The sequence below is a fragment of the Mustelus asterias genome, chromosome 6, assembly GCF_964213995.1.
Source record: "Mustelus asterias chromosome 6, sMusAst1.hap1.1, whole genome shotgun sequence".
NCBI classification, from domain to species: Eukaryota; Metazoa; Chordata; class Chondrichthyes; order Carcharhiniformes; family Triakidae; genus Mustelus; species Mustelus asterias.
Window position 1 is genome coordinate 83896158 of NC_135806.1, and position 25378 is coordinate 83921535.

A 25378-nucleotide genomic window follows, 5' to 3' on the forward strand; every position below is an offset into this window, starting at 1 on the left:
GAACTCATACAAGGATTTCACCAAGTTAGCATACTGGTACAGCAAGTAATTAGGAAGGCAAATGATAGATTGGCCTTTATTGCAAGGGATTAGAGTACAAGAATAAAGAAATCTTGTTGTTGTACAGGGTTTTGGTGAGTCCTCTCCTGGAGTACTGTGTGCTGTTCTGGTCTCCGTATCTAAGGAAGTATAAACTTGCATTGGAGACAATACAGCAAATGTTCCCTAAATTGGTTCCTGGGATGAGAGGATTGTTCTATGATTTAAGGCTGAGTAAAATGGGTCAATACTTTCTGAAATTTAGAAGAATGAGAGGCGATCGTATTGAAACATAGAAAATTCTGAAGAGGTTTGACAACGTGGACACCGAGGGCCCGTTTTACCATCAGGTTGCGCCCGTTTTTGGGTGTGAAAACTTGGTAAAGTTGGGCATGAGGCGGGTCACGTGACCCGCAACCCGTGACCGCCTCCGTTCCCCCTTTACCAAGGGCCCAAAATGGCCGCCATTGGCACCACACCTGAAACGGGTACAATGTCAATTTAAATGCATTTGCATGCATTTAAATTGACTTAATGGGTTGGACGCCCAAACTTACCGGCATGCGATCGGTGGAAGGGAAGGGGGGCAGTCTGGGTAGCAGGGTGGCGAAGGGATAAGGGGAACAGTTATGTTGTGGGGGTGGAGCAATGTCTGTGGGGGCCGGGGGGAGCATTATCCAGCCCGGGAGCGATGTGGCAGGGGAGCGCTTTTCTATTTTTTTTACTGCGCCAGCACAGTTGAAGGCTTCGACTGGAGCTGCAGCGTTTCGGGCGCAATCAGCCCCGCCCACAGGCTTGAGCAGCGCGATTCAGAATCGCTGATTTTGTTTCAGGCAGAGTGCGTATGGGGGCGCCTGAAAACAGGTCTCAAAGTCGGATCTGAAACACTCCCAGATTCAGCACTTAGAATCAAAATGGTAAAATCGGGCCCTATGGGTGGGGTTTTCTGGCCACAATCACTCCAAGACCGTAAAATCCCGGCCCTAGGTCAACAAACCTTTGCTTGGTCTGTGTCCCACCCGTCATGATTCCCGTGGCGGGTGGGATGGGAAAATTCCACCCTGAGAGTTTATGTCCTCTGGCTGGGGAACCTCACACAGCTCCAGGATAGAGGACTGATAATTTAAGATTGAGATGAGCAGAAATTTCTTATTCAGAGAGTTTTGAATTTTTGGAAGTTTCTGCCCTGGAGAGTTGTAAATGCCTAATTGCTGAATATACCTACGGATGAGACGGGCAAATCTTTGGTGCCTCCATTAATTAAAGGATATAGGGAGGGAATAGGAAAGTGGAGTTGAGGCTGAACGTAAGTCATGGTCCTATTGAATGGCAGTGTATGTATGCTCAAGGGATCATGTGATCTACTCCTGCTCCTAAATATTATGCTCTTATCACAGTGCCAGTAATAGGCATAATATGGTTTTTTAAAGTTATTAATTCATGGGATGTGGGCATCAATTGCTCGGCCAGCATTTATTGCCATCTCTAATTGCCCTGGTAAAGGTGAGTCTATCCGCACCACGGGGGCTGCAGTGGTTCAAAAAGGCAGCTCATCACCGTAATGCACTTGGCTCAGCAGACAATTTTGACACCGCTTGTATGGGAGTGATAGCTTTGTTTGAATCTTTCATTGAAGAGCTTTTTAAATCAATGCCTGTGTGTTTATTTACACAAGATTAAGAAGTGCGAAGACAATAAGATCCTTTTTGCGGTAGATACTATGAATGGCTGGAGTTGATTTGCAATTTTAAGAGGTTGTAAGATGAGCAGTCTTCTTCACAATAGATTTTCAAAGTCTTTTTGTTCCTTGTGTCAGTTTCATGACCATTTCAAAGATGTGTCAATGGCTCATAGGTTCTGAGCGTGATGGATACTGGGAGAGCGAGTATGGAGGGGCAGCAAAAAGGCCTGGGAGATATAGGGATCATGGTGAGGGCATGAGGAGAGATCTGGGGCAGTAAAAGGGCATGGGCAATATGAGAAGGCATGGGACAAATGTGGGGGTGAGGTGTGTGAGTGCTTGAGCACTTTACAAGCATGATTATAACCTGCCTGCCTCGCCATCTGGGCACCTTTGTTACTGCTTTGGGCCTGCCTCAAAAGGCAATGGGCCAGACTCTATATCAACCCACCTTCCTGGACCAAAAATATGGCAGGCAGACCCTCCAGAAGGATACATATTTGCAGAGCCAGGAACTTCCTTAACTCACGCTTCCCATCTTCTTCACAAATATCCATCCCTATATCTTCATCACACACATACAAGTTATTGATTATAACTGATATTATGACTATTATTAAGGACCAGAAAATCAAGGCTTTAATCTGACCATTCAGATATAAAGAAAAAATAATTGTAATTCAGGAGCTGCTGTTCTGATGCATTCCTGCCCTTCTTGAGTCACGATTTCATTCTCCGTCTAAACCTGTTTCGCCGTCACTGTGACCAATTTGCCTTTCCTCTCATGTGGACATAAAAAAGAGGAATTCTCCTTGTGTCCTGATCAGTATTTATCCTTCAACCAATACCACCAAGAACATATTCCTCTGCTCAGTTATCCAGTTGCTGTCTGGGTTTTTTGCCTGGGGTTTGGTTTCCACATTTGCCCACAAAGTAACCATGACCACATTTCAAAGTAAAGGCTGCAGAGCTCTTTGGAACATCATCAATTGCATGAAAGGCACTATCCAAATGCAAGTTCCTTCTTTCTTTGTCTCTATCAGCTGTGATTTGATACTCTGCACTGTACTGCTTTGATCACCCTGCCAAGAACAGCTGCAAAGCTCTGGCACACAACAGATTCCAAGCAATCTGAAGTATCAGGAATTGATATGGTTGAATTGAGTAAAATGTTTACGCCCTAAAGCATTTTGCAAGAAGCTCTTCCCCATTAACTCCTCAATAATGTAAACCGTACATTCCAGGACAGGCACTGGGTGACAGTCAGGCATTTCCAAAGAGCAAAAAGGGAAAAAATTGGAAGCTGAGTCAACCAGTGCTGCTCATGTTTATTAGGATGACATTTGCAGAGATATCAGGACAGACTGCATCCTTGTTTCTAGCTCACCAAATTAAAGAGATTCTGCAACTCAAAGAGATGAAGACAACACCAAGTACAAGAAGGACATTCAAAATCTAAAAATAAAACTGACTGTTCAAAAATATCAAGAGAATTAACTTGATACGAATCAATTTTTTCCTTAAAACAACCTTTACAAACTGCAGTCATACAACTTATGCTCTGATGCAATCAGCTTTCCAGTTAGCCAGTCAGCACAGGGACCACATGTGGCTGTTACACTGGTGTAAAGAACATATATTGGATTTTACAGTAACTTGATTTGTTGGTCTGAGGTATGATTCTTGCTTAGGGCATGTCTCTGATTAAAACGTGAGAGGTCCTTGGTTTGCGGATCAGTGCAAAAGATAAGGCTGAAGCATTCACAACAATCTTTAGCCATAAGTGCCAAGTGAATGATCAATCTCAGCCTCCGCTAAAAGTCCCCATCATCAGAGATGCCAGACTTCAGCCAATCTGATCCACGTGATATCAAGAAACAGCTGAAGGCACTGGATACTGCAAATACTGACAATATTCCAGCAAACTGCATGACAAACGAGTTTAGGAAGAAAACAGACAATATTCCAGCAATAGCACTGAAGATATGTGCTCCAAAACATGTCACACCCCTAGCCAATCTGTTCTAGTATAGCTACAACACTGGCATCGACCCGGCAATGTGGAAAATTGCCCAGGTATGTCCTGTATACAAGAAACGGGACAAATCCAACCAGCCAATTACTGCCCCATCATTAAGTCCTCCAGGCATTCGATGCATACTTCAATTCTTCAAAGAAAATGTGATCACTGCGTGAATAAAATTTAACACCAAGGAAACAAAAATTGAATGAGTGCATGGATCCATTTCTAAATAACCTTGTATAGACTCACATAGAATTGCAATAATGGGATCCTCAAAGATTAATTAATACGCAATTGTATACTGGTTGTGGACTTGGATGAAACTCTATCAAGCCTTTTGCAAATAAGGGAAAGTTTAACTTTCACATAGGCAGTGCAACCTGCATGACAAATGAGCTTAGCCAGAAAACAGAATAGTTGTTTGTGGGGAAAGTGATTCCATTTGAAAATAAAATGAATTCAGCCATTCAATAGATCAGACAAAAAAAGAGAGCAAGTATAGTGAAGCAAAAGCCCACAAAATTGGGAAAAAGCATGCCAATTGCCATCTTGAGATGCTTTCAGTGTAGCGGTGTTAGAAAAACAAAGGTAGTTTTAAGGGATTTATATTGGTAAGCATTAAAAGTAAGGTACAATTTTAAGTGAGTTCAATTTAATGTTTTTGTGCCTGGAAGGGTAAAAACTACAGTTAGATTCATTCTGGAGAAAGGTGCTTGTATGTGTGGGGGTTAGTTTCAATTCCAACTGTGTTTCTATTGTGTTTAGAGAAGGTTATGGTGTGGAGAGTAAGTAGAAGTAGTAATGGTTGCTTAGCAACTAGGGGCCTTTTATTGTAGAAAAGCTTTTAAGTTTCAGTTTTAATTGGATATGTTGCAGTTGGAGACAGGACACTGGGGAGTGAAGATCTCTCACTCTGCCAGAAGACTAGGGAGCTGCAAAGAGACTGATACAGTTCAGATAACCAGGGAATTGGGACATAAAAGATGTCTGAAGAAGGCTGACATTAAGAGATCAGAGACCAAAGTATTATTCAAGATAATTGAAGGGGAAAAGTAAATTAAGTTTCTGGGTTAAAGGGACAGTTGCAACAACCACATTTTAATGCAGGAAAACAGGCTTCAGAGGTAAATCAAAAGTTTGATGCATTCTCAATAGAGTCTGGGAATCGATAGTTAAATTGTGAACAATTTCTGCAACACTCAAGACAAAGAAATCCTAAAGGGGAAATGGTAAAACCTGGATACTGGAATCTTTGTTCAAAGTGAAGTCGAAGCTTTATTTAAAAGTGTCATTTGGAAAACCTGAACTGGATTTCAAAATGCAAACCACTGATAAAAACCAGTGTTGTGAAAGAAGATTTTAAAATCTGTGTTCTGGGAGTGGAGTTTGGAAACTGTCATGTGACAATCATCTGGGGGGATTTTGAACAGAAATCCACAGACACTAACTTGGGTTCAGAGCAGAGTGTGTATTTGGACACAGCCAGTCTGTGTGTTTAAGGGAACTTTGTGTTATTGTATCTTAAGATATACTTTGTAATCCTTGTTAACCTTAAAATCTGTGTGTGTTTGTTAAGATAAAGGGGACCAAAGAAGTACGGTATCATCATTCAATTTTAGCTATTTACTAAATTTTTTGTTGTTGTTGTTGTTAAAACTAATTGGCAGTCCTGTAATTCTATTCCTCCATGTTAGAAAATAAAGCAAAATTGTGTTTTTTTGAGCTAGATTTCCATTCTGGGATCTTCCTGTCAATTATAACATCAACTAGGATTGTAATGGTGGGCAGACAATGTACAAGCAGGAAGAATGCCCAGCAGGTGGAGCAGGGTTCCACAACTGTGCAAAATTAGAATATTTTCAAATGTCTGGCAATCTAAAATAGAAGTAGCTCATAGGAACAAAGAGAAAATAACAAGGCCAAACCAAATTTAAAAGCAGAAGAACCACAACGAAAATAAATAACCTTCCTGGGAGAAATTAACACAACAGGAAATAATTACTGGAGCATTAAATCAGAAGTTTCTGGTCACCTCACACAATTCAAGCCAGATACTGAGGCAGGTGTTTCAGTATTATTTAATGAAATAAAGTGGCTTAAAAATATCATGCTACTGCCATCCTCCATCCAGTTGCAAGGTCCAGAAGAGACAGTGCTGACATTAGTAGGCCAATACTTGGCAAGATTAAGATGAAATGATAAATGAATCATTAAACTTCTGCATTTTGTCCAGAACCAGAGAGACATCATTACTGAGCAGAAAAGCATGCTTGTAGTTGAGGCTGATTTACAAGGTTGATGAAATTGCTGATGAGCAGTCTAGGAATGTATTCAGAAGGAATTTCAATTCCTATTTTCAGGCTCAGGAAAGCCAAAGACAGGCGATCATGTAATTAAGGGTGGATGTTAAACCTTGTCTTTTCACAGCGGGGAAGGTCCCTCAGCTATGTTACATGTTACAAAAATGGGGTCATCTCTCCAGTAACCATACCGACTATGTGGTGTTCTGGAATGGTGAGAGTGCCAAAGCCCAATAGTTCTGACTCAATTAAACAAGTCTATACAGCATGACATCCAGAAAATTACGTCATTGGATGAAACACTCGCCAAATTAGCAAAAAGCACATTTTCCACAAAATTGGATATTAACAGTGGCTTTTGGCAGTTTACTCTGGACAAAGGATCCAGATTGTTAGCTACTTTTATCACTGTATTTGGTTGTTACTATCTTTAACAGATTACAATTCAGAATTGTTTCTGCACTGAGATATTCCAAAGAAAGATGTCTCAGACCCTGGAAGGCATGGAAGGAATAATATCCCATATGGACAACATGGCTCATTAAGGGAAGAACATGACCATCGAGTAAGAGCAGTCCTCAAGGTTCTACAGGAAGCAGCATGGCAGCACAGTGGTTAGGACTGCTGCCGCACAGTGCCAGGAACCTGCATTCAATTCTGGCTCTAGGTGACTGTCAGTGTGGAGTTTGCAGGTTCTCCCCAAGTCTGCGTGGGTTTCCTCCGGGTGCTCTGGTTTCCTCCCACAGTCCAAACATGTGCAGGTTAGGTGGATTGACCATGCTAAATTGCCTTTTGGTGTCCCAAGATGGGGATTATCAAGATAAATATGTGAGATTGCAGAGATAGGGTGGGGTGGGTCTGGATAAGATGCTCTGGCAGAGAGTCATTGCAGACTCAATCTGCCAAATGGCCTCCTTCTGCACTGTAGGGATTCTATGATTCTAAGCAGGTTTGTACCGTACGATAAAGCCGATGATAAAATTCTTAGGGCACATTGTGCAAGCTGCAGGAATTATTGCCGACCTGCAGATAACCAAGGTAATTAGAGAGATCCCACAGCCTGGAACCATCACAGAATTACAAAGATTCCTTGTGATGGTCAACCACATAGGCAAGTTCCTATCAAACTTGAGCCATTACAACAGCTGCTGGGACAAGGTCAAAAGTGGAGTTGCATCGTGGACCAGTAAAATGATTTTGACAAACTCAAGAATCTCCTAACTTCACCAGAAATTCTAGTGCACTACAATCCAGAATTGCCAACTCTTGTAGCAATGCTGACATCATCTACAGGTTTGTGCACAGTGCTGTTTCAAGTTCAAAAATATGGACCAAGAAGACCAGCTTATTACACCTCAAATTCTCTCACAGACGCAAAGAGTTATGTAACTATTGAGAATGAAACAATAGCAGACACATAGGTGTGCGAGAAGTTCTCTGGTTATGTCACAGGATTAAGGGTGAAAATTAAAGCTGACCACTAATGTCTTCTTAACCTGAAGGAAATTCCTAAAGGTCACCTAGAATTCAACATTTTAGACTGAGACTCGTGAAATATGATTTAGCTACTGAGTACGTTCAAGGGAAGTAACAGACAACAGCAGATCTAGTATCAGGTGGAATGAATCAAACTGGAAGATTTATTTTTTATTGAGAAAGTATATATTTCACTCAATACTAAACAATTACCAGCCACAGGAAAGAGATTGCAAGAAATTTAGCCAGCACAACAGCACCATAATGCCTGTTTCACAATAAAAGAGTATTGCAAGAATGGATGGCTAGATTACACTCCTAACAACCCAGTACTTTGCCAATACTTCAGGCAGAGAAAGCAGCTCACAGAGTCAGTGTGGTGGGTGATCACTGAGGGTAGGCTGCCCCAATGCCATAAGGACAGCCATTGCTGCTGAGCTCTCTTTAACAGGCCAGAGTGCCCAAAAAAGATCCCTCACAGAGCCCCCTGGGAGGCCACCAGTGTTTACCTGCCAGTCTTCCCATGTAGGACAGGGCTTCATCCTGCCATTAGTATAATATCAGCAGAGATGGGAAGAGGCCCTTCATTAACCAAATATCTTCCCAGGCGGACAAGCAGGTGGGCCAAATGCCACCTCACCTTCCACTGAAAAATGGCAAAAAGCCTCCCCTGTTAACACCAGTGCAAATATATGATGGATGAATAATACAGCAGGTTGTCTTTTACCTACAGTAAGTTTATTCTACATATTTTTTAAAATCCAATTCAATCAAATCAAGTCCAATTCAGAGTCTCAACAAGTTGAGACATTCCTGATCCAAGCTGACAAGACCTCCTGTCTTGGGCTTGATCGACACGATCCAATCTGATTGGAACAGGCATTTCACCTCCTCCAAGGCTTGATCTCATTTGCATCTTAGCCAAAAGGCCGAGATGCCACTTTTATCGCTTCTCGACCTTTTGGCTGAGATCAAGTGTAGTATCGACATGCTGTACTTGGTTGAAGTCATTAGTTACATTTTAGCTTCATTGAAGCAATTTTTAAAAGCAGCATCTCAGCCTTTTGGCTAAGATGCAAATGAGATCAAGCCTTGGAGGAGGAGCTATGCCTACTCCAATCAGCTTGGATCATGTAGATCAAGCCCAAGACAGGAGGTGAGAGCCCTGTCTTGTCAGTTTGGATCAGGAATGTCTCAACTTGCTGAGACTCTGAATTGGACTTGATTTGATTGAATTGGAATAAAAACAAAAATGGCTTCAAGTGAAGCTAAAATGTTACCAAATGACTTCAACCAAGTACAGCATGTCAATACTACACTTGACCTTAGCCACAATATAACTCAGTCAAAATGCCCACCCTCTTTTGTTCTCCCACATCAACCATTCCAGCTGTGTCCATTTATACTCTTTTGGAGGTTGAGCCAATACTCATCACTTGTCTTTAATGAGGCAATTAGCTTAACAATGCAATTTCTAAATCATGCACTTGCTGATACATCGACATCCCCCCCTTCCCAGGCTGTTCTGACAGTCTTTCCACTTCTGCGTCTGATCCCAAAGGTGTTTTAAATTTCAACCCAATATCTCAATATGGGGCTTAGTGTCAATTTTTCTTTTTTTCCCTATGAAGCACCTCAGGATCTTTTACTCTGCTACAGTGTTATATAATTCAGAGAATATCCTGCTTCATAAAGATAGACCGATTAAACCTTGTAACAGGTGTTCTTCTGCAACTACAATGTAGCTAAGTGTTCAGAGAATTGTTCCTTTAAAACCACAAAGTTTCTTTTTTTCTCAAAAAAATACTTCACACTGAACATTTCTTTCATCACAGTTTAGTATTTAGATTGTGGTGGACCATTATCACAGCTAAGGATGATTTGGTTTAATTGTTTCAAATTGCTGGAGAATATCTGTCCTGTGTTAAATACAACTCCTTTAAAAAAACTTAAGTTTTTTTTCATATGAAACTGGAACTGACAAATTATTATTGCACTGAGAACATAATGTTTCACTTATTAACCTAGTCTTTTATTGCACACTAAAGAAAGGATAGACAAGCAACTGAGTGCTCTTTGCATACACTATTAACCTTTTGAAAGTGCAATAAAAAATATATTTCAGTGCCTCCGCAGGCGAGAAGATGTGAATCTTTGATGTGTTGTTTGATCCAAGCTCAGTTTCCTATCCAACATCCAGCCTATTAACTAAAGCCATTTTCCTTCACCTTTCCTGACCCTATCTTTCCCCACTGTTCATCTCAAAGCCTGACTTCTTCATTCTCCTTCCCATTTCCACTCTATAGACCAAAAGTCATTTGAAATGCTGTAGCCTACATCCTCATTTGCACAAACCCTTATGTCCCAGAGAATTGATTTGATTATCTTTATATTTACATCTTTTTATGATCTATTACCCCCTCTCCTCAGTGATAACCGCCAGTCATGTGTAACTGCTTACACCTTTCCCTTCCCTGACATATTCCTCACTCCCTCAGCCCCATGTTTGGTGGGCAGTCACTTTCAGTCACTGTGCCCTCTGAAACTAAAACATCTGTGCCTTGTTCATTCCATCCCTGCTATCAGAGGTCTCCTAAAATTCTGCTTGTTGATTTTGTTTCCATCCTCAGTTATTAATCTCTCTCCTCTCTCTCATTCCTGCTTGGTGGCCATCGTTATTCTTGACCCTGTAAAGTACTCTGTGGGTGAGGAGTGTGATAAAAATGTAGGTTGTTTATTCTATTTAATTTCACAGGTACTGCACAATTATACAGAATCTACTCAAAGCATTGCTGCATTAATGCTTCATCAGATGAATTAAAAGTGCACATTTACATGTCTGAAAACATTTTGCATATAACCAGGAGAAAAGTGCATTCAAATTATCTTGTTAATATTTCTGAGATCCTTCCCTTGAAACTTTAAAAATATTAGTGAAGAATAGCAGAACAAATTCTGTAGAAACAACATAATCAAGGACATAACAATTAAAAGACCGATCATATTTAATGTTTGGCACACAAAGAACCAGATTTTTGCGGATTCAGGAGATTCCGCGGATCTTTAAAAACAGCAGACAAGAGTTGGATGTGGAAACCCCGCCCTCATTTCCAACAGAGAAAGAGGGTGGAGCATCAGAGGGAACAGGAGAATGGGTGGAGCATTTGGCATGGAGGTGGCATGGGGATATGTGGGGCCATAGGGTGGGTGAGGGGCATGAGTTGGCATAGAGGGGTGGGGGCGGTTGGGAGAGGGGTGTGAGGGGTGAGGCCTAGAGGGCCGACCAGGCTCTAAAACAACTGAGTCACTGTCCCAGAGAACTGAGGCAAGTCTTCTAACTAGGCCACCCTGGCATTAGCCGGCTGTCGTGGCCACACATGATCTGCTTCCAGGGTCGACGAGCCCAACTCCATCCCTCTTCCGCCTTCCCAGAGCAAAAATTGGGAATAGCGGGGCCCGGTATATCAAAGGTGGGTGGGTGTGCCAAGTCAGCATATTTACCAAGTTGAGTGAATTACCTGGGTACAAAATCTTGCCCAAAATCAAGATTTCTGAAACATCATTTATGATCTGGAATTCAAACAAAATTCACTCTTAGGTTTAAGCATTGGAAAAGCTGACACACAGTAACTGCTTACCTTTCACAAGCTCGGACTGTCCATGCTGCAATTATCCACAATGAAATGCTGAAAACCAACAATACTGTTCCTGGACATATTGTCATTAAAGTCTTCATTACGAAACGGGTATTGAAGTTTATTTTATTCAGTGCTCCAATACTTCTTGAAGAAGCATCCGTAAAAAGTTTGCTATGCAGCAGCATTACTCTGGCAATAAGGTAAAGTCTAAGAAACATTGGTATTGATAAGATTATATCCACATCTGCTATTGCTGTAGATGTTGTATACGAAAAGGCAAGGCGTGCTGTCCAAGTGAAAGTATAATTTCCAGGTATTGGGTGAATAGCACATACCAGTATTTCCAAACAGATGAAAAATATCCGCTCATAAGTCATGGCTATTCTCCAGTCATCTGCGCCATTGTCTACCATGAATAACTGCAAGGAAATGGTATAGTTTTATTATAGTTTCCACTTCAGGTGCAGAAATTGCCAAGTTACTCATTAAAAGCATTTAAACAGCATAGACAACATAGTGCCTTGGTGTTACTCAAAGAATCATTAGTCCATTATCCATCTTTCAGTTGAGGTAACAGAAAAAACTACAATAGCAATGATGTATCATTTTAGCATCTATTTCACACAATTATCACTAGTTAAAGTTACCTTCATTGGATTTTCATTTTGAAATAGACTTTGGTATTAAACAAGATGTACTATAAATGGAGTATCAATAATTCTGAAATACAATCTGACCAAATTCTTGTCATAGAATAACCAACAGGTACACAGTGAAATGCTCCATAAGAGCATATGAATTAGAAGCAGGAAAACGACATTCAGACCCTTGAGTCTGCTCCACCATTTGACAAGATCATGGCTGATCTGATTTTAAAATATTCAATGACTCTGCCTACACTGCTCTCTGGGGAAGAGAATTTCACAGGCTAATGACCCTCAGAGAAAAAAAATTCCCTTCCTTCTTATTCTTAAACTGTCTATGTTCCCTAGTTCCAGCCTCCCTCATAAAGAGAATATTCTCTCAGCATTCACCCTGTTAAGTCCCCTCAGGATCTTACTTGTTTCAACAAGATCACCTCTCATTCTTCCAAACTCAAATGGATATAGTCCCAACCTCTCGATCCTTCCCCATAAGATAACCTCTTCATCCCAGGAATCAGTCTAGTGAATGTACCCTGAGTGTCCCACTTAGAATAGAATAGAATAGAATAGAATAGAAACCCTACAGTGCAGAAGGAGGCCATTCGGCCCATCGAGTCTGCACCAACCACAATCCCACCCAGGCCCTATCCCCACATATTTACCCGCTAATCCTTCTAACCTACACATCCCAGGACTCTAAGGGGCAATTTTTAACCTGGCCAATCAACCTAACCCGCACATCTTTGGACTGTGGGAGGAAACCGGAGCACCCGGAGGAAACCCACGCAGACACGAGGAGAATGTGCAAACTCCACACAGACAGTGACCCGAGCCGGGAATCGAACCCGGGACCCTGGAGCTGTGAAGCAGCAGTGCTAACCACTGTGCTACCGTGCCGCCCCTTATCTATTGAAATCTTAAATATATTGTTTTTTAAAATTCAGATTTTTCTCCACCATTCGATATGCAATGCTTGCAAGTTTGCCATTGAAGGAAAAGGCAATATTAAGGACAATTTTATTTAAAGTGTATAAATTTGGAATTAAGTTCATCTTCCCTCTTTCTTTCCATTGATAATAGTAAAATGTTTATCTGAGTTTCATTTTTCAATTATTGCAAATATAAACTATTTTTACATGCACATTTTTTTTTACCTCTGTAAAGTATATATTTCAATGAATGGCCAAAAATCAAATTTAAACACTGAGAGAAAGCATATTTTTTGAACTGTTTCAAAATCCATAAGGTTACACTGATTTAATACTAAAAACATATGTGCTCCCAGGCGACCCTTAATTGGGGCGAAATTAAATCGTTCATTCAAAGACCTGGCACAGGCAAGATAGGCTGAATGGCCTGCTTCTTTCCTTAGGATTTTAGGATTCTGATGAGACATCTAGTGAGAACCGTACAGTTATCAGCCATGCCGCCCTCATCACCATATTTTACTTTTTAAAGTTACAGGTTAAGTGAAGTCGGAGAACAAACAGTTTGACAGCACTCTGTCAATGTGTTAACATGAAGTTTTGCTGCTTTGGCATCAGGAATGGGAATAGTGGATTCTGAATAGTTTCAAAATTCATAAGATAGAAGAGCAGAATTAGGCCACTCGGCCCATCGAGTCTGCTGCGCCATTCAATCATGGCTGATATGCTCCTCATCCCCATTTTCCTGCCTTCTTCCCATAACCCTTCTACCCATTACCAATTAAAATATTCTAACTCAAGAATTCATCAGGCTGGAACGCATGACGTTATTTCAAATGGGCGATCCAATAAAAGCCTAAAATTCTATGCTGCTCAAACAGATTGTTTTTGTAACTTGGATGTGAGAACGCTGGAAGCACCCAGTAACTCGGTCAGGATCCAGTGATACATGGCACCAATGATATAGTGAGCTTATTGTCTCATGATATAGGAGCCCTTAAGGGCATGAAGAATTCCAAAAAGAAATGTCCATCAGATTTAGTAGAGGCTGTGTTGAGACAAAGGCTAAATCCCCAATAGAGTAGGTGCAGAAAAAGAATTCAAAGCTAGGGTTCAACTAGGAATCAGATTACAAAAGCAACTGGAAGTACAGAACAGCAGTAATGGATTACTAAAGAGGCCAAAGAAATGGTACTCCTCTGTCACTTGCAATAGCATGAATAGCTCTCTTAGGTGGACTGTGATGACATTGTGCTGCCAGAAAACTGAAACTGATGGCTGAAAAGGAAGCTCCATCTTACTTTGTGACCTGGAGAGGTTTGAGCCCTGGAACAACAGAAACACTCCTGGCATCTTTGTGGTGTTCTAATTGCCTCTCCACACGACATTCACCAGCACATAGCAGAGTAAATTCAGCCCAGTTCGAGAAGGTGAATGGGTGGAAGTTGAAAAATATATTTATCCTACTGGTCTAGCTTTGCTTGCGATCACTCCTGTTCAAAGGTAATATTCAAGTCCAGCAAGAGTTTCTGTTTATAATTTTTATAAAAGAAAAGTATTAAATTATGGACTTAAAATATTAAAGCAAAATTTTCCCAGGTATCGACAAAGGCAAAAGCAGGCATTAAAAGTGGCATTGAATCCGCTGGCACCAGTGACAGCTTTCGCCACTGTATTGTTCGAGACTTGGTCTCAAGAAGCTCAAGGAATAGCTGCAGGAATTTCCGTAATGCTGGGAGAGCCCATCCATCAACAACTTAGTTTTTGAAGATCGGGTCACTGCTTGTAAAGGCCACTGCAGTGTTGATCTTTCTCTGCACCCGAGCCATGACTATAACACTATATTCTGCATCCTCTCCTTTCTTTCTGCCCTATGTACTCTATGAGTGGCATGCAAGAAACAATATTTTTCACTGTATCTCAATACATGTGACAAAAATAAATCAAATCTAATCAAATCAAAAAGCCTCCATTCATGCACCCGACTCCTTCGCCCATGCAACAACCAACACTGCCCAAGCACTGCACTCCGGAACTGCACCAGGACATGACCCTCTCCCTCTTGAGCGATGGACTAACCCGAGCTCCCCTGGGAGACTGGCTCGCCTGATGCGCGCCTTGGGAGACCAAGCCTTCACGCCAACATGAATGGATTTTCTTATGGGGCATGGGAGGGGGATGATTCAGGCATAGTGGCCTGATAATTAAAGGTTAATGTATGGAAAAGATGTTCCCAACAATGCGCTATATCGCTGGCAGGGGGAAGGGACAATCGTATCACATTTTTACATCGGTGTGAAATGTGATTTGAACATCTCATGGAGATTTTCCGCTTCCATCGCCAAACCTGCCCAACAAAAAAGGAACAGAAAATCTCAGTTTTGGAGTATTATTCCCTTGACAAAAGAAACATCTGCCTCCTGCCACCCATTGCTTACCCTGTTTAATAAAATTACTAATTAAATAAAATATTTTTTTCTTCAGACTTCTATCCTGGTCTGGACCTCAATATTATTGTATCCAGTTCTCAGCCTGGTTCCTGACCCTAGTTAGGGCCCTTTGATTCAAACTGCATTTAATTAATTGAAACCCCACATGACAAAGGAGCACTTTGCAACTTCTTTTAGAATGTGGATAAATAATTTACTGATATTGTAATGGGTGTGTGCATTGAAGGGAAAATATTTCAACAATCAATAATAATACATCAGAAAATTACTAACTTGGAAAAGATTCAAGTGCTAAAGGTATTTTACAATGTTAAATGACAACTAAACATTATTGACCTATTATAATGTCTCAGGAGTAGGAAATTGATGAGTTATGTAATGTAACCTCACAAGTAAATTGGCCTAACAACTAATTGGAGTTGTGATCACAGCAACTAAATCCCTATGCTCATTAACTACTCACCGATCTCTAATTATAGATCAGTTCCCACTCCAAAGTATACTGATGTCACTAACATTTCCCTTCCCAACATTTCATGGAGGGCGAGATGCCAAAATGATTTGATCTTTGATATATTAACCATTGTCTTGGCACTGCTAACCAGCTCTGTTCCTACTTAACAGAATTACTCAAACTCTTTATTTTACCTCAGAGTCTTCGATAAGGTACCACATTATTTTGTTTAAAGCACTAACAACAACGTATATCTATGTATAGCATTGCGAATGTAATGGAAACTGCCAAGCTGCTTCACATGGGAATTATAAAAATAATGGTCGGAATTTTACTGCCCCACCCGCCACAGGAATGGAAAGGCCTGTTGACCTCGGGTGGGATTTTACGGTTTTGGGATGAATGAGGCTGAAAACTCCCACCCAATGACACCAGGCCACTTAAAAAGATATTAGATCAGGTGACCAAAAATTTTTCAAAAAGTTCAGTTTTAAGGACCATCTTAAAGGATGAAAGTGAGGTAGAGAGATGGAAAGGAGGGAATTTCAGAGCTTAGGTCCTAGGTAGCAACCAATGGTGGAGCAATTAGAATCGAAGATGGACAAGAGGCCAGAATTAGAGGAGTGCAGATATCTCAGAAGGTGCGGAGCTGGAGGAAGTTACAGAAATAGGAAGGGAAGAGCCTATAGTGAGATCTGAAAACAAGAATGAGAATTTTTAAATCACAATATGCTTGTCGGGACCCATTGTAGGTCAGTAAGCACTTGGGTTATAGGAGAACAAGACTTGGTGATAACCTCAAGTTTATGAAAGGTAGCATGTGGGAGACCAGCCAGGAGTGTGTTGGAATTGCAAAGTGTAGAGGTAACAAGAATGTGACTGAGGGCTTCAGCAGCAGATGAACTGGGACCGAGTGGTGTGATGGAATTGGAAATAGTGATGGCACAAAAATGAGATGAGAAGCTTGGCTCAGGGTCAACTGTGAGACCAGTGTTGCAAATAGGCTGGCTGAATCTCAGACAGTTAATAGAGAAAGGGATGAAATCAGTAGCTAGGGAATGGAGTTTGGAACAGGGACTGAAAAAGATGGCTTTAGTCAATATTTAATTGCAGGTTTGATAATTTAGCCACTGTGCAGAGATGTGGGTGAAATAGAGCTAGGTGTCACCAATCTACGTGTGCAAACTCAGGCTGTACTTTTGGATAATATCACTGAGGTCCAGCAAATAGGAGAGGGCTCGTGATCAATCCTTCACAGCCATCAAAGGTGACAGTTTGTGAGCAAGAAGAGAAGATAAACAAGTGATTATCTGGCTACAGTTAGAAGAATAAGAGCTGAAGCAATTGAGAGCAATCTGACCCGGATGGAGTAATGGTGGAGAGGCACTGGAGGAGCATTGTGTGACCAACCATGTCAACAGCTACAGACAGGTCAAGAATGACAAGGAAAGTTTACCTTTGTCACAATAACAATGGATGTCATTTGCCTTTTTGGTAAGAGCTGTTTCAGCACTGTGACAGGGGCAGACCTCAAACCGGAGGACATGGAGTTCCGGGAAAGATGGGAATAGATTTGGAAGGCGATAACATGTTCAAGGACTTTGTAGAGGAAAGTGATCTGGAGATGGGATAAGGACGATGATTACATACAGTGGAAAGAAATAATAAATTTCTAATGAGGACAATTTATCTTTGGTCACATTGTACTGATCTCTGATTAAAAATAGGTTCATTAAATATATGAATGAAAACAAAAATTGTTTTGCACTCTGAATTTGCTTGGTACAGAGATAAGCATCACTAATCACTGGAACCGCTGGTGTTCAAAAGAATGCAAATAGCTAAGAAAGTTCAACCTACACTCCATTTATATTGACTACATGAAGTCCTCTTCCAAAATTTGACTCCCATTTGCACCCATAAGTAATCCAACTGACATTTCTGAATTTGCAAAGTTCAGCCTGAAGATGGATTTACCTGTGCCTGATTACAAATCACACAATGTCCTGCCAAAATATATTGGCAGGTAGACACTTGCTGAATCACCACTGCAGATATTAAATACTACTAATAATAATAGCCATGCTCTCACTGCTCCTGTCAGCAGATCAGCTTTCCACACAAATACTTCCTTCTTCACTGTCTGCTCTCTACCTTAAGCTGACCAGTTGAACAATTTTAATCTCTGAAAAAAACATAAAAAGCAAAAATTTCTAATTTCAGGCACAAAATTCATTTTTAAAGCTTTGGCCTAGACTCTCGTGCCTCTGTCCCAGTCAGAACTGAGGCAGGGCAATTTAAAAATGGAAGGCATTCTCAGCCCCATTCCTGTTATGTGGGGTTTTTATGCTCCCGGGATAAGAGTGAGGGTAGCCCACCCACAATCAGCAGTCCCACACTTGCCGACTCCATTGCAGGAGTGGAAATTTTGCCTATCGCCACCACCCCCATCCCCATTTCCATGGAATTGGGTCCTTCTTTTAGGAGACATGTTTCATGGCACTTCAGAGGAGTTGTGAATTTTAAGGGAAACCTTTTGTGTAGTCGGGGACCTTTTAACTAATACGTTTTAATGTATTGCCAACTTCAATTGTCAAAAATTGAGGCTCTATAAAAAGTTAAGTATGTTTTATAATGCAGTGAATGATTAAAGGTCTTTGTCCCTTGGATAAGTGAACACTTAACCAATAATGGGTCAGTTACCTTAAGGATAAAGTGTTTTTCTGTGTTCGACAATATTATAAATCAGAATATTTTATGAATGCCTATTTATTTATTTTGACAGCTTAATGAGCATTGCGAAAATTTCCCAACATTATTATCATGAGTTCTGCCCATAGTGAATACTAGGCGAGTTGGTATGGAAGTTGCATGGGAACCATGAAGACATGAGTGAGGCATGAGAGCATGGAGAGCACATGGGATGGAAATGAGGGGGCCATGGTGATATTGGGGTTTTGGAAGGTGAATGAGCAATATGGGAGCATGGGAGATATGTAGATGGGGGTTAAGGGGAGATAAGGGGTGAGGGTTAGAGTATCTAACAGTCATTTACAGAACTGGGTTGATGTTGCAATGAAATGAGCCATGTCTTGGAACCTGTGTTTGTGCCTAACATGAATAGCATCTTAATTTGCATTACCTGGCAAACATAGATAGAACCATAAGGATGCTAGGATGGTGATGTAAATAGGAAAAATGCCATACTTGCACCAAGTAGGGGGTGCTTTACTGTGGTTGAGAAAAGTACCACTCAAGTAAATTGTTGGTGCAGTGTAGTGAGGGTTTCATTCTTCAATGGTTATGCTATCCCTGCTGGTCCTTGATGCTGATATGAGAATATTGATTACTCCTTGAAATGGGAATTCTCCCAATGCTAATATCCCTTTCCTTACTGAGCACAAAAATGAAACTCACATTAGTCATCATAAAATATTCTGCATTTTATAAAATATTTAAACCATACAATAGGCCTGTAGAACTGTAGCTCTCTTCATCTCTCTATTTCTCCTTCCTCCTTAATGAAGCTCCTTAAAACTAACCTCTTTGACCATACATTTTGTTTTAATCACCCATCCTAATATCTCCTTACAGTGGGCCAGATTCAAACTTTGTTCGAAAATGCTCCTGTCAAGTAGTTTTTTACTATGTTAAAGGCAAGTTGTTGTTATCTGTCAACAACAAAATGCACACTTCCTGAAGCGATATATCCCACTTTCCTCAATACAGAAAGAGTTCTAAACATGAGCTTAACCAACCAAAACTGCGCAGCATACCACAAGAAGTAAGTGGCCTGCCGCTTGCCAAATTAATACCATTCTACATGTGAGGATATTGGCTTGTTCTAATTTCTGGAACTGACAGTTATCATCAACAGTGTCCTGGAAAACAGGGGAGTTGGTGGACCCAAATGTTAGATCCTGGAGGCTGCACAGAGGGTTCACTTGATTCTGAAGTTTCTGACAAGACAAATTCATCAATCCCATTCATCAAGCAAGGAGCTACACTGGATGGGAGTGTAGATGAGAGGCAGGGCTATAATACCCATGTCAATCCTCCAACTTACCTTCCCTTCAATTGTAGCTCCCCTACTGAAAGCACGAATCAGTAAAAATATCCTCAGATCTCTTTACTGCCTACATAGTGAAGATAAATGCCTGAACTTCCTTAGTTATATGGAAAGATTCATAATGGTGATTATTGATTGAGAATGAACAGCAGCTGTTTTTATACTGCATTTGAAAATATTGTATCCTAGTATACAACTTGCAGGCTAACAAGATAGATGATGCATAAATCATCAAATATCATATGCCAGAGATTTCCATAATTGGCAAATTAAGGAAAATTACAATAAAGTAGGAAATGATAGAACAGTGAAACAAATGATTTATTGTTGGCAGAACCATATGAAAATATATATTAATAAATTGCAAATTTGGAGTTACAGACTCCATAGTTCAATTTAGATTTACAGTTAGAAATTATACACAAGTCACATACTCATGCTCTGAGGAAGGAGTCTACAATATAATCAGCATTCCAACCCTGCCCAGGAATGTTAGGATGTTTCAAACTAATGTCTGTGCTTTTAAAAACATAATAAAATTAAAGGCTGTTCCTGATTTCATTTGAATAGCAATACAAACAAAATACTGGTGTTGCTGAAAATCTAAAATCAGAGAATGACCAAAACACAGCACAGAGTCACCATCTGTAAGCAAAAGTTGGAGATTTCTAACCAACAAGTAAACCTGCAAGATCATCTGAGCAAGGATTATACTCAAAGCATTGACCTGCCCTTATAGTTACTATGTGGAGATGCCGGCGTTGGACTGGGGTAAATACAGTAAGAGTTTTAACAACACCAGGTTAAAGTCCAACAGGTTTATTTGGTAGCAAATACCATTAGCTTTCGGAGCACTGCTCCTTTGTCAGATGGAGTGGAAACGTGCTCTCAAACAGGGCACAGAGACACAAAATCAAGTTACAGAATACTGATTAGAATGCGAATCCCTACAGCCAACCAGATCTTAAAGATACAGACAATGTGGGTGGAGGGAGCATTAAGCACAGGTTAAAGAGATGTAAATTGTCTCCAGACAGGACAGCCCGCAAGTCCAGGAGGCAAGCTGTGTTCATTGAACACTGCTCGACAATCACCAGGCAAGACTGTTCTCTTCCTGTGGGGGAGCACTTCAGCAGTCACGGGCATTCAGCCTCTGATCTTCAGGTAAGCGTTCTCCAAGGCGGCCTTCACGACACACGACAGTGCAGAGTCGCTGAGCAGAAACTGATAGCCAAGTTCCGCACACATGAGGTCGGCCTAAACTGGGATGTTGGATTTATGTCACATTATCAGTAACCCCCACAGCTTGCCTCCTGGACTTGCGGGCTGTCCTGTCTGGAGACAATACGCATCTCTTTAACCTGTGCTTAATGCTCCCTCCACCCACATTGTCTGTATCTTTAAGATCTGGTTGGTTGTAGGGATTCGCATTCTAATCAGTATTCTGTAACTTGATTTTGTGTCTCTGTGCCCTGTTTGAGAGCACATTTCCACTCCATCTGACGAAGGAGCAGCGCTCCGAAAGCTAATGGTATTTGCTACCAAATAAACCTGTTGGACTTTAACCTGGTGTTGTTAAAACTCTTACTTATAGTTACTGACAGACTAGCCAAATACTTCAAGCAGTTCTTGATTTGCTGTGATTTTAGTTAAGCAGACACCAAATTCAGTGCATTATTGAGGACACAGGATTGAAGTGCAACGTAGACCTCAGTTTCAAATGACACCTTCATGCTGCCAATTGTCCTTCCAAATGATTTGGAATGGCTTTATACAAACCTAGTTAGCATCACACAATCAGAAGTAACTAAATCAAAATGTGTCTACAAATAAAATATGTGGGCTTGCCAATCAACTAGATAGTCAGGTAACACCATGAGATTAATTTCAAGGAATTATCAATGGCAATCATTCAGGTCAGTGGATTCAAGTTTCATGCCACTGGAGCAGCCATATTAACAGATGGAGTGGTGGTTGGAGCTTGGGAAATTTGTATCTGCTGATTGAACTGAAGCAGATAGGATAGGGGCGTTTTAGGGACTTTGAGATAAGCACATGAATATGCAAGGAATAGAGGGCAGGCAGAAGGGATTAGTTTAATTTGGCGTCATGTTTGGCACAACACTGGGCCAAAAGGCCTGTTCCTGTGCTGTCCTGTTCTATGTTCTAACCTGTACAACAGACAGACATTACTCTTAGATTTTTAACTGAATCAAAGCAAATCAAAAACATAAAATGAGCTGGTATTTTAAAATTAAAATTAATTTCCTTATGGAACTCATTTTTAAAACTTCTTCATTTACACGACGTGCGCTCCACTGGTTAGGTCAGCATTTATTGTCATCCCTAATTGCCCTTGAGAAGGTGGTGGTGAGCTGCCCTTTTGAATTGCTGAAGTCCATGTGGAATAGGTACATCCACAGTACTGTTAGGGTGGGAGGTCCAGGATTTTGACCCAGCGAAAGTGAGGGAAAGTTGATATATTTCCAAGTCAGGATGGTGAGTGACTTGGATGGGAATTTCCAGATGGTGGTGTTCCCATGCACCTGCTGCTTTTATACATGTATTGCTTTAGTATCTGAGGAGTCACGAATGGTGCTGACCATAGTGCAATTATCAGCAAACATCTCCACATCTGACCTTATGATGGAAGGAATTATGTTTTGGAACCAAGATAATTGACCTCCAAAAATCTCAACTATCTTCTGTTGTGCCAGGTATGACTCCAACTAGAGGAGAGTTTTCTGTCTGATTCCCATTGAATCAATTTTCCTAGGGCTCCTTGATACCACACTCGGTAAAATGCTGCCTTGACGTCAGGGACAGTCACTCCCACCCCACCTCTGGAGTTCAGTTCTTTGTCCATATTTGAACCAAGGCTGTAATGAGGTCAGGAGCTGAATTGCCCTGGATGGAACCCAAACAGAGCAGGTTATTGCTAAGCAAGTACCATTTGTAAGCCTGTTGATGACTTTGCTGATGATTGAGTGTAGACTGATCGGGCGGTAATTGGCCCGGTTGAATTTGTCCTGCTTTATGTCTACAGGACATAACTGGGCAATTTTCCACATTGCTGTGTACATGCCAGCATGGTAGCTGGATTAGAGCACCTTGACTGGGGGGCGGGGGGGGTGGGGTGGGGGGCAAGTTCTGGAGTATAAGTTCTCAGTGCTATTACCGGAATACTTGCAGTAATTGCAGTATCCTGTGCCTTCAGCCATTTTTTGATGTTACGTGGAGTGAATCAAATTGTCTGAAGACTGGCATCTCTGCAGAGGTCCCCTAATGCAACAAACATGATATGATATATCAAACAATAAAAAGGCAATTTATGCTCATTAAATTGCATCCTTTTGGTCTTTTCTAAGAATAAATTGTTGTTTCAATTATATGCATTGTGCTGCAGAAATATGCTAGCAGAGTCATTTACTTCAGAACATTTTGTCCTGTTGTAATCTCAACACAACTGTGAGTCATCACAGAAATAATGTTAATGACTGATAGCTCCTTAACATTGTTGTCTTTTGGGAAGCCTAACATCTGAATCTATCAAACAACAAAACTCTAAATATATACAGCTGCTAAGCAGGAACTAAAGCAATGTCCTATTCTGTAATGTGCTATACTGCCCTAACTCTGCTTTGGATTTGGCCCCTTTGTGTATTCTGAACAGCTTATTCAATATTCCATTGTGAGTGCAGTAAACTCTAAATACCATTGTAAATAAATAGAGATCAAAAATGATATTGCAGCATGAACATGGACAGCATGTTCACTCTTTAGCACCAACTATTACGGAATATCCCCAGATTATTTTCACCTCAAAGACTTCCAATTAGAAATACATATTACCCAACTATAGTGAATATTTTTGTTCCTTTTATAAGCCTGAAGATAGCAACGTATCATTGCAAATTTTATTTTAAGCTGCAGGCCCTCTTTTTCCAGGATGTTGGTATAAATATGCTGAAACTATTCTTAGCAATTAAAAAACACATACATAAATAATCATATGAAAGTTTGTAATAAGAATAGGATTAGATTGATTCTATACATTTTCCTATACTGCAAACTGCTGAAATTTCATGTCTCCGGTGGGATGATTATCCTGTGTTGATGACAATTAGCTCAAAGGCTGGGCAAAAGCATAAATAAATAACCATACTACAAAGCTGTGCTCGGTGTTTCAGTTAGCCTTGCTTATTCAAGCTGTTTGCTGAAATGAAAAAGTTAATAAGTATGTGGAAGTATAGTAGGAATTACTACAGTGATTTACCATATGGTTCAATGGTCTTATAAGGAATTAGAACAGTTAGACTGGACAGTCATTGTAACAGGCTTTATGAGCAACATGAACAAGCTTGAACATGAACGATGGCATTCAATGGAGTTATGAAATTGATTGTGAGAAACAACACAGAATGATATCAAGAAAGCAGTTCTGAAGATGCTGTAGTGACATGGTTGATTAAGAACAGAAATTAGGTGTAAAGGCTTTAGAAACCAATGAAAGGTGGGCAACAACCGAAGAATGGGCTTTTACTGTATGGTTTTAACAAAGAACTCAATATACCATTAGTCACCTTGTATTAAAGGAGAACTATTCCAGGAGAACCAAGTCCTATCAATATAACACTCAGGTCCAGCCCTGGAATAGGATATAAAGGGATTTTTAAAGACCCCAGGGTGGTGGGAAACAGACTGACAATTGGGCAATTCAGAAGAGTGAAAAGAAGTAAGGCACCAAGAAGAAGAAGAGCTAGCCGTCCTGCTCAACCTAGACAGGCACTCACAAATTGACAGGTTTTTTTTCCTGTATAACTAGTGCACTATATTCTGTCTGAAATTCTGATAAACAACATGCCCAATGGAGTGGTTGCAGGTGATACTGGTTGATAGCCAATTAATTAACAGTAGACCCAGCTTAATTGAAAAATAACACTATAAACTACAGGATGTTGTGCTAGAGCTTCATCAGAATAATTTTCTTTAAAAAGTTATTATATAGATACTGGGACAATTTATCTTCTTTTACAAGCCTCAGTGGACACGAGCACGTCAGGCTATGAGCCCAACCCGAGCAACACAAAACTCTCCTCTTAGATTGGGCACATTGCCCAAACTTGGGGCACATCAGCGTCTATTGCAAGCATTTCTGCTGCTGTAGCAAACTTGCCATTTGCTGTGAAGGTCATCCAACAATTAATAACACTGGAGATCATTTTTGGCCATGGTTTCACTTTTCAAAGCAGATTAAAATTGACATTTACAGCATGGATAAATGATACAATCAATGATTTCTCTACCTCTTTAAAGTTAGAGAACAAAGATTTACAAAAATGTGATGCTGTGCTACATTTAAAAACACTAAACACATTGCTAATCTAATTATTTCCATTAGAAAATCTGCAAATTGATATCCTGTATTAATGTAATATGGAAGTACATGCGCTGAATTAATAGTGATAAAAGCCCAGATTTTGCCTTTGCTGCTATCAAAAAAGCTACCCTAGCGATTTCTATGGCATGGATTTCCCCTTCCTGGATATAAATTTGATTCTGTCACTGTTTGTAGGAGATCTCCAGCAAAAGTGACGTTATGAAGCAACCGATCACATTGAAGAATTCTCACAAAGTAAAAGTAAAGTTTATTTATTATTGTCACAAGTAGGCTTACA

General features: G+C 40.5%; 1 protein-coding gene and 1 non-coding gene across 2 annotated transcripts in view; one reads left to right on the plus strand and one right to left on the minus strand.

The window, feature by feature from the left end:
* kcnn2 (potassium calcium-activated channel subfamily N member 2) overlaps nucleotides 1–25378 on the minus strand; it is a 158134-nt gene that overhangs the window by 102888 nt on the left and 29868 nt on the right. The window contains exon 3 of the mRNA XM_078215410.1: nucleotides 11158–11576. Within this exon, the coding sequence (XP_078071536.1) occupies nucleotides 11158–11576 (419 nt within the window). The remainder of the gene's footprint in view (nucleotides 1–11157; nucleotides 11577–25378) is intronic.
* LOC144495452 (U2 spliceosomal RNA) lies at nucleotides 8465–8661 on the plus strand. Its single transcript, XR_013498281.1, has one exon. It is a non-coding gene; the product is annotated as a U2 spliceosomal RNA (small nuclear RNA).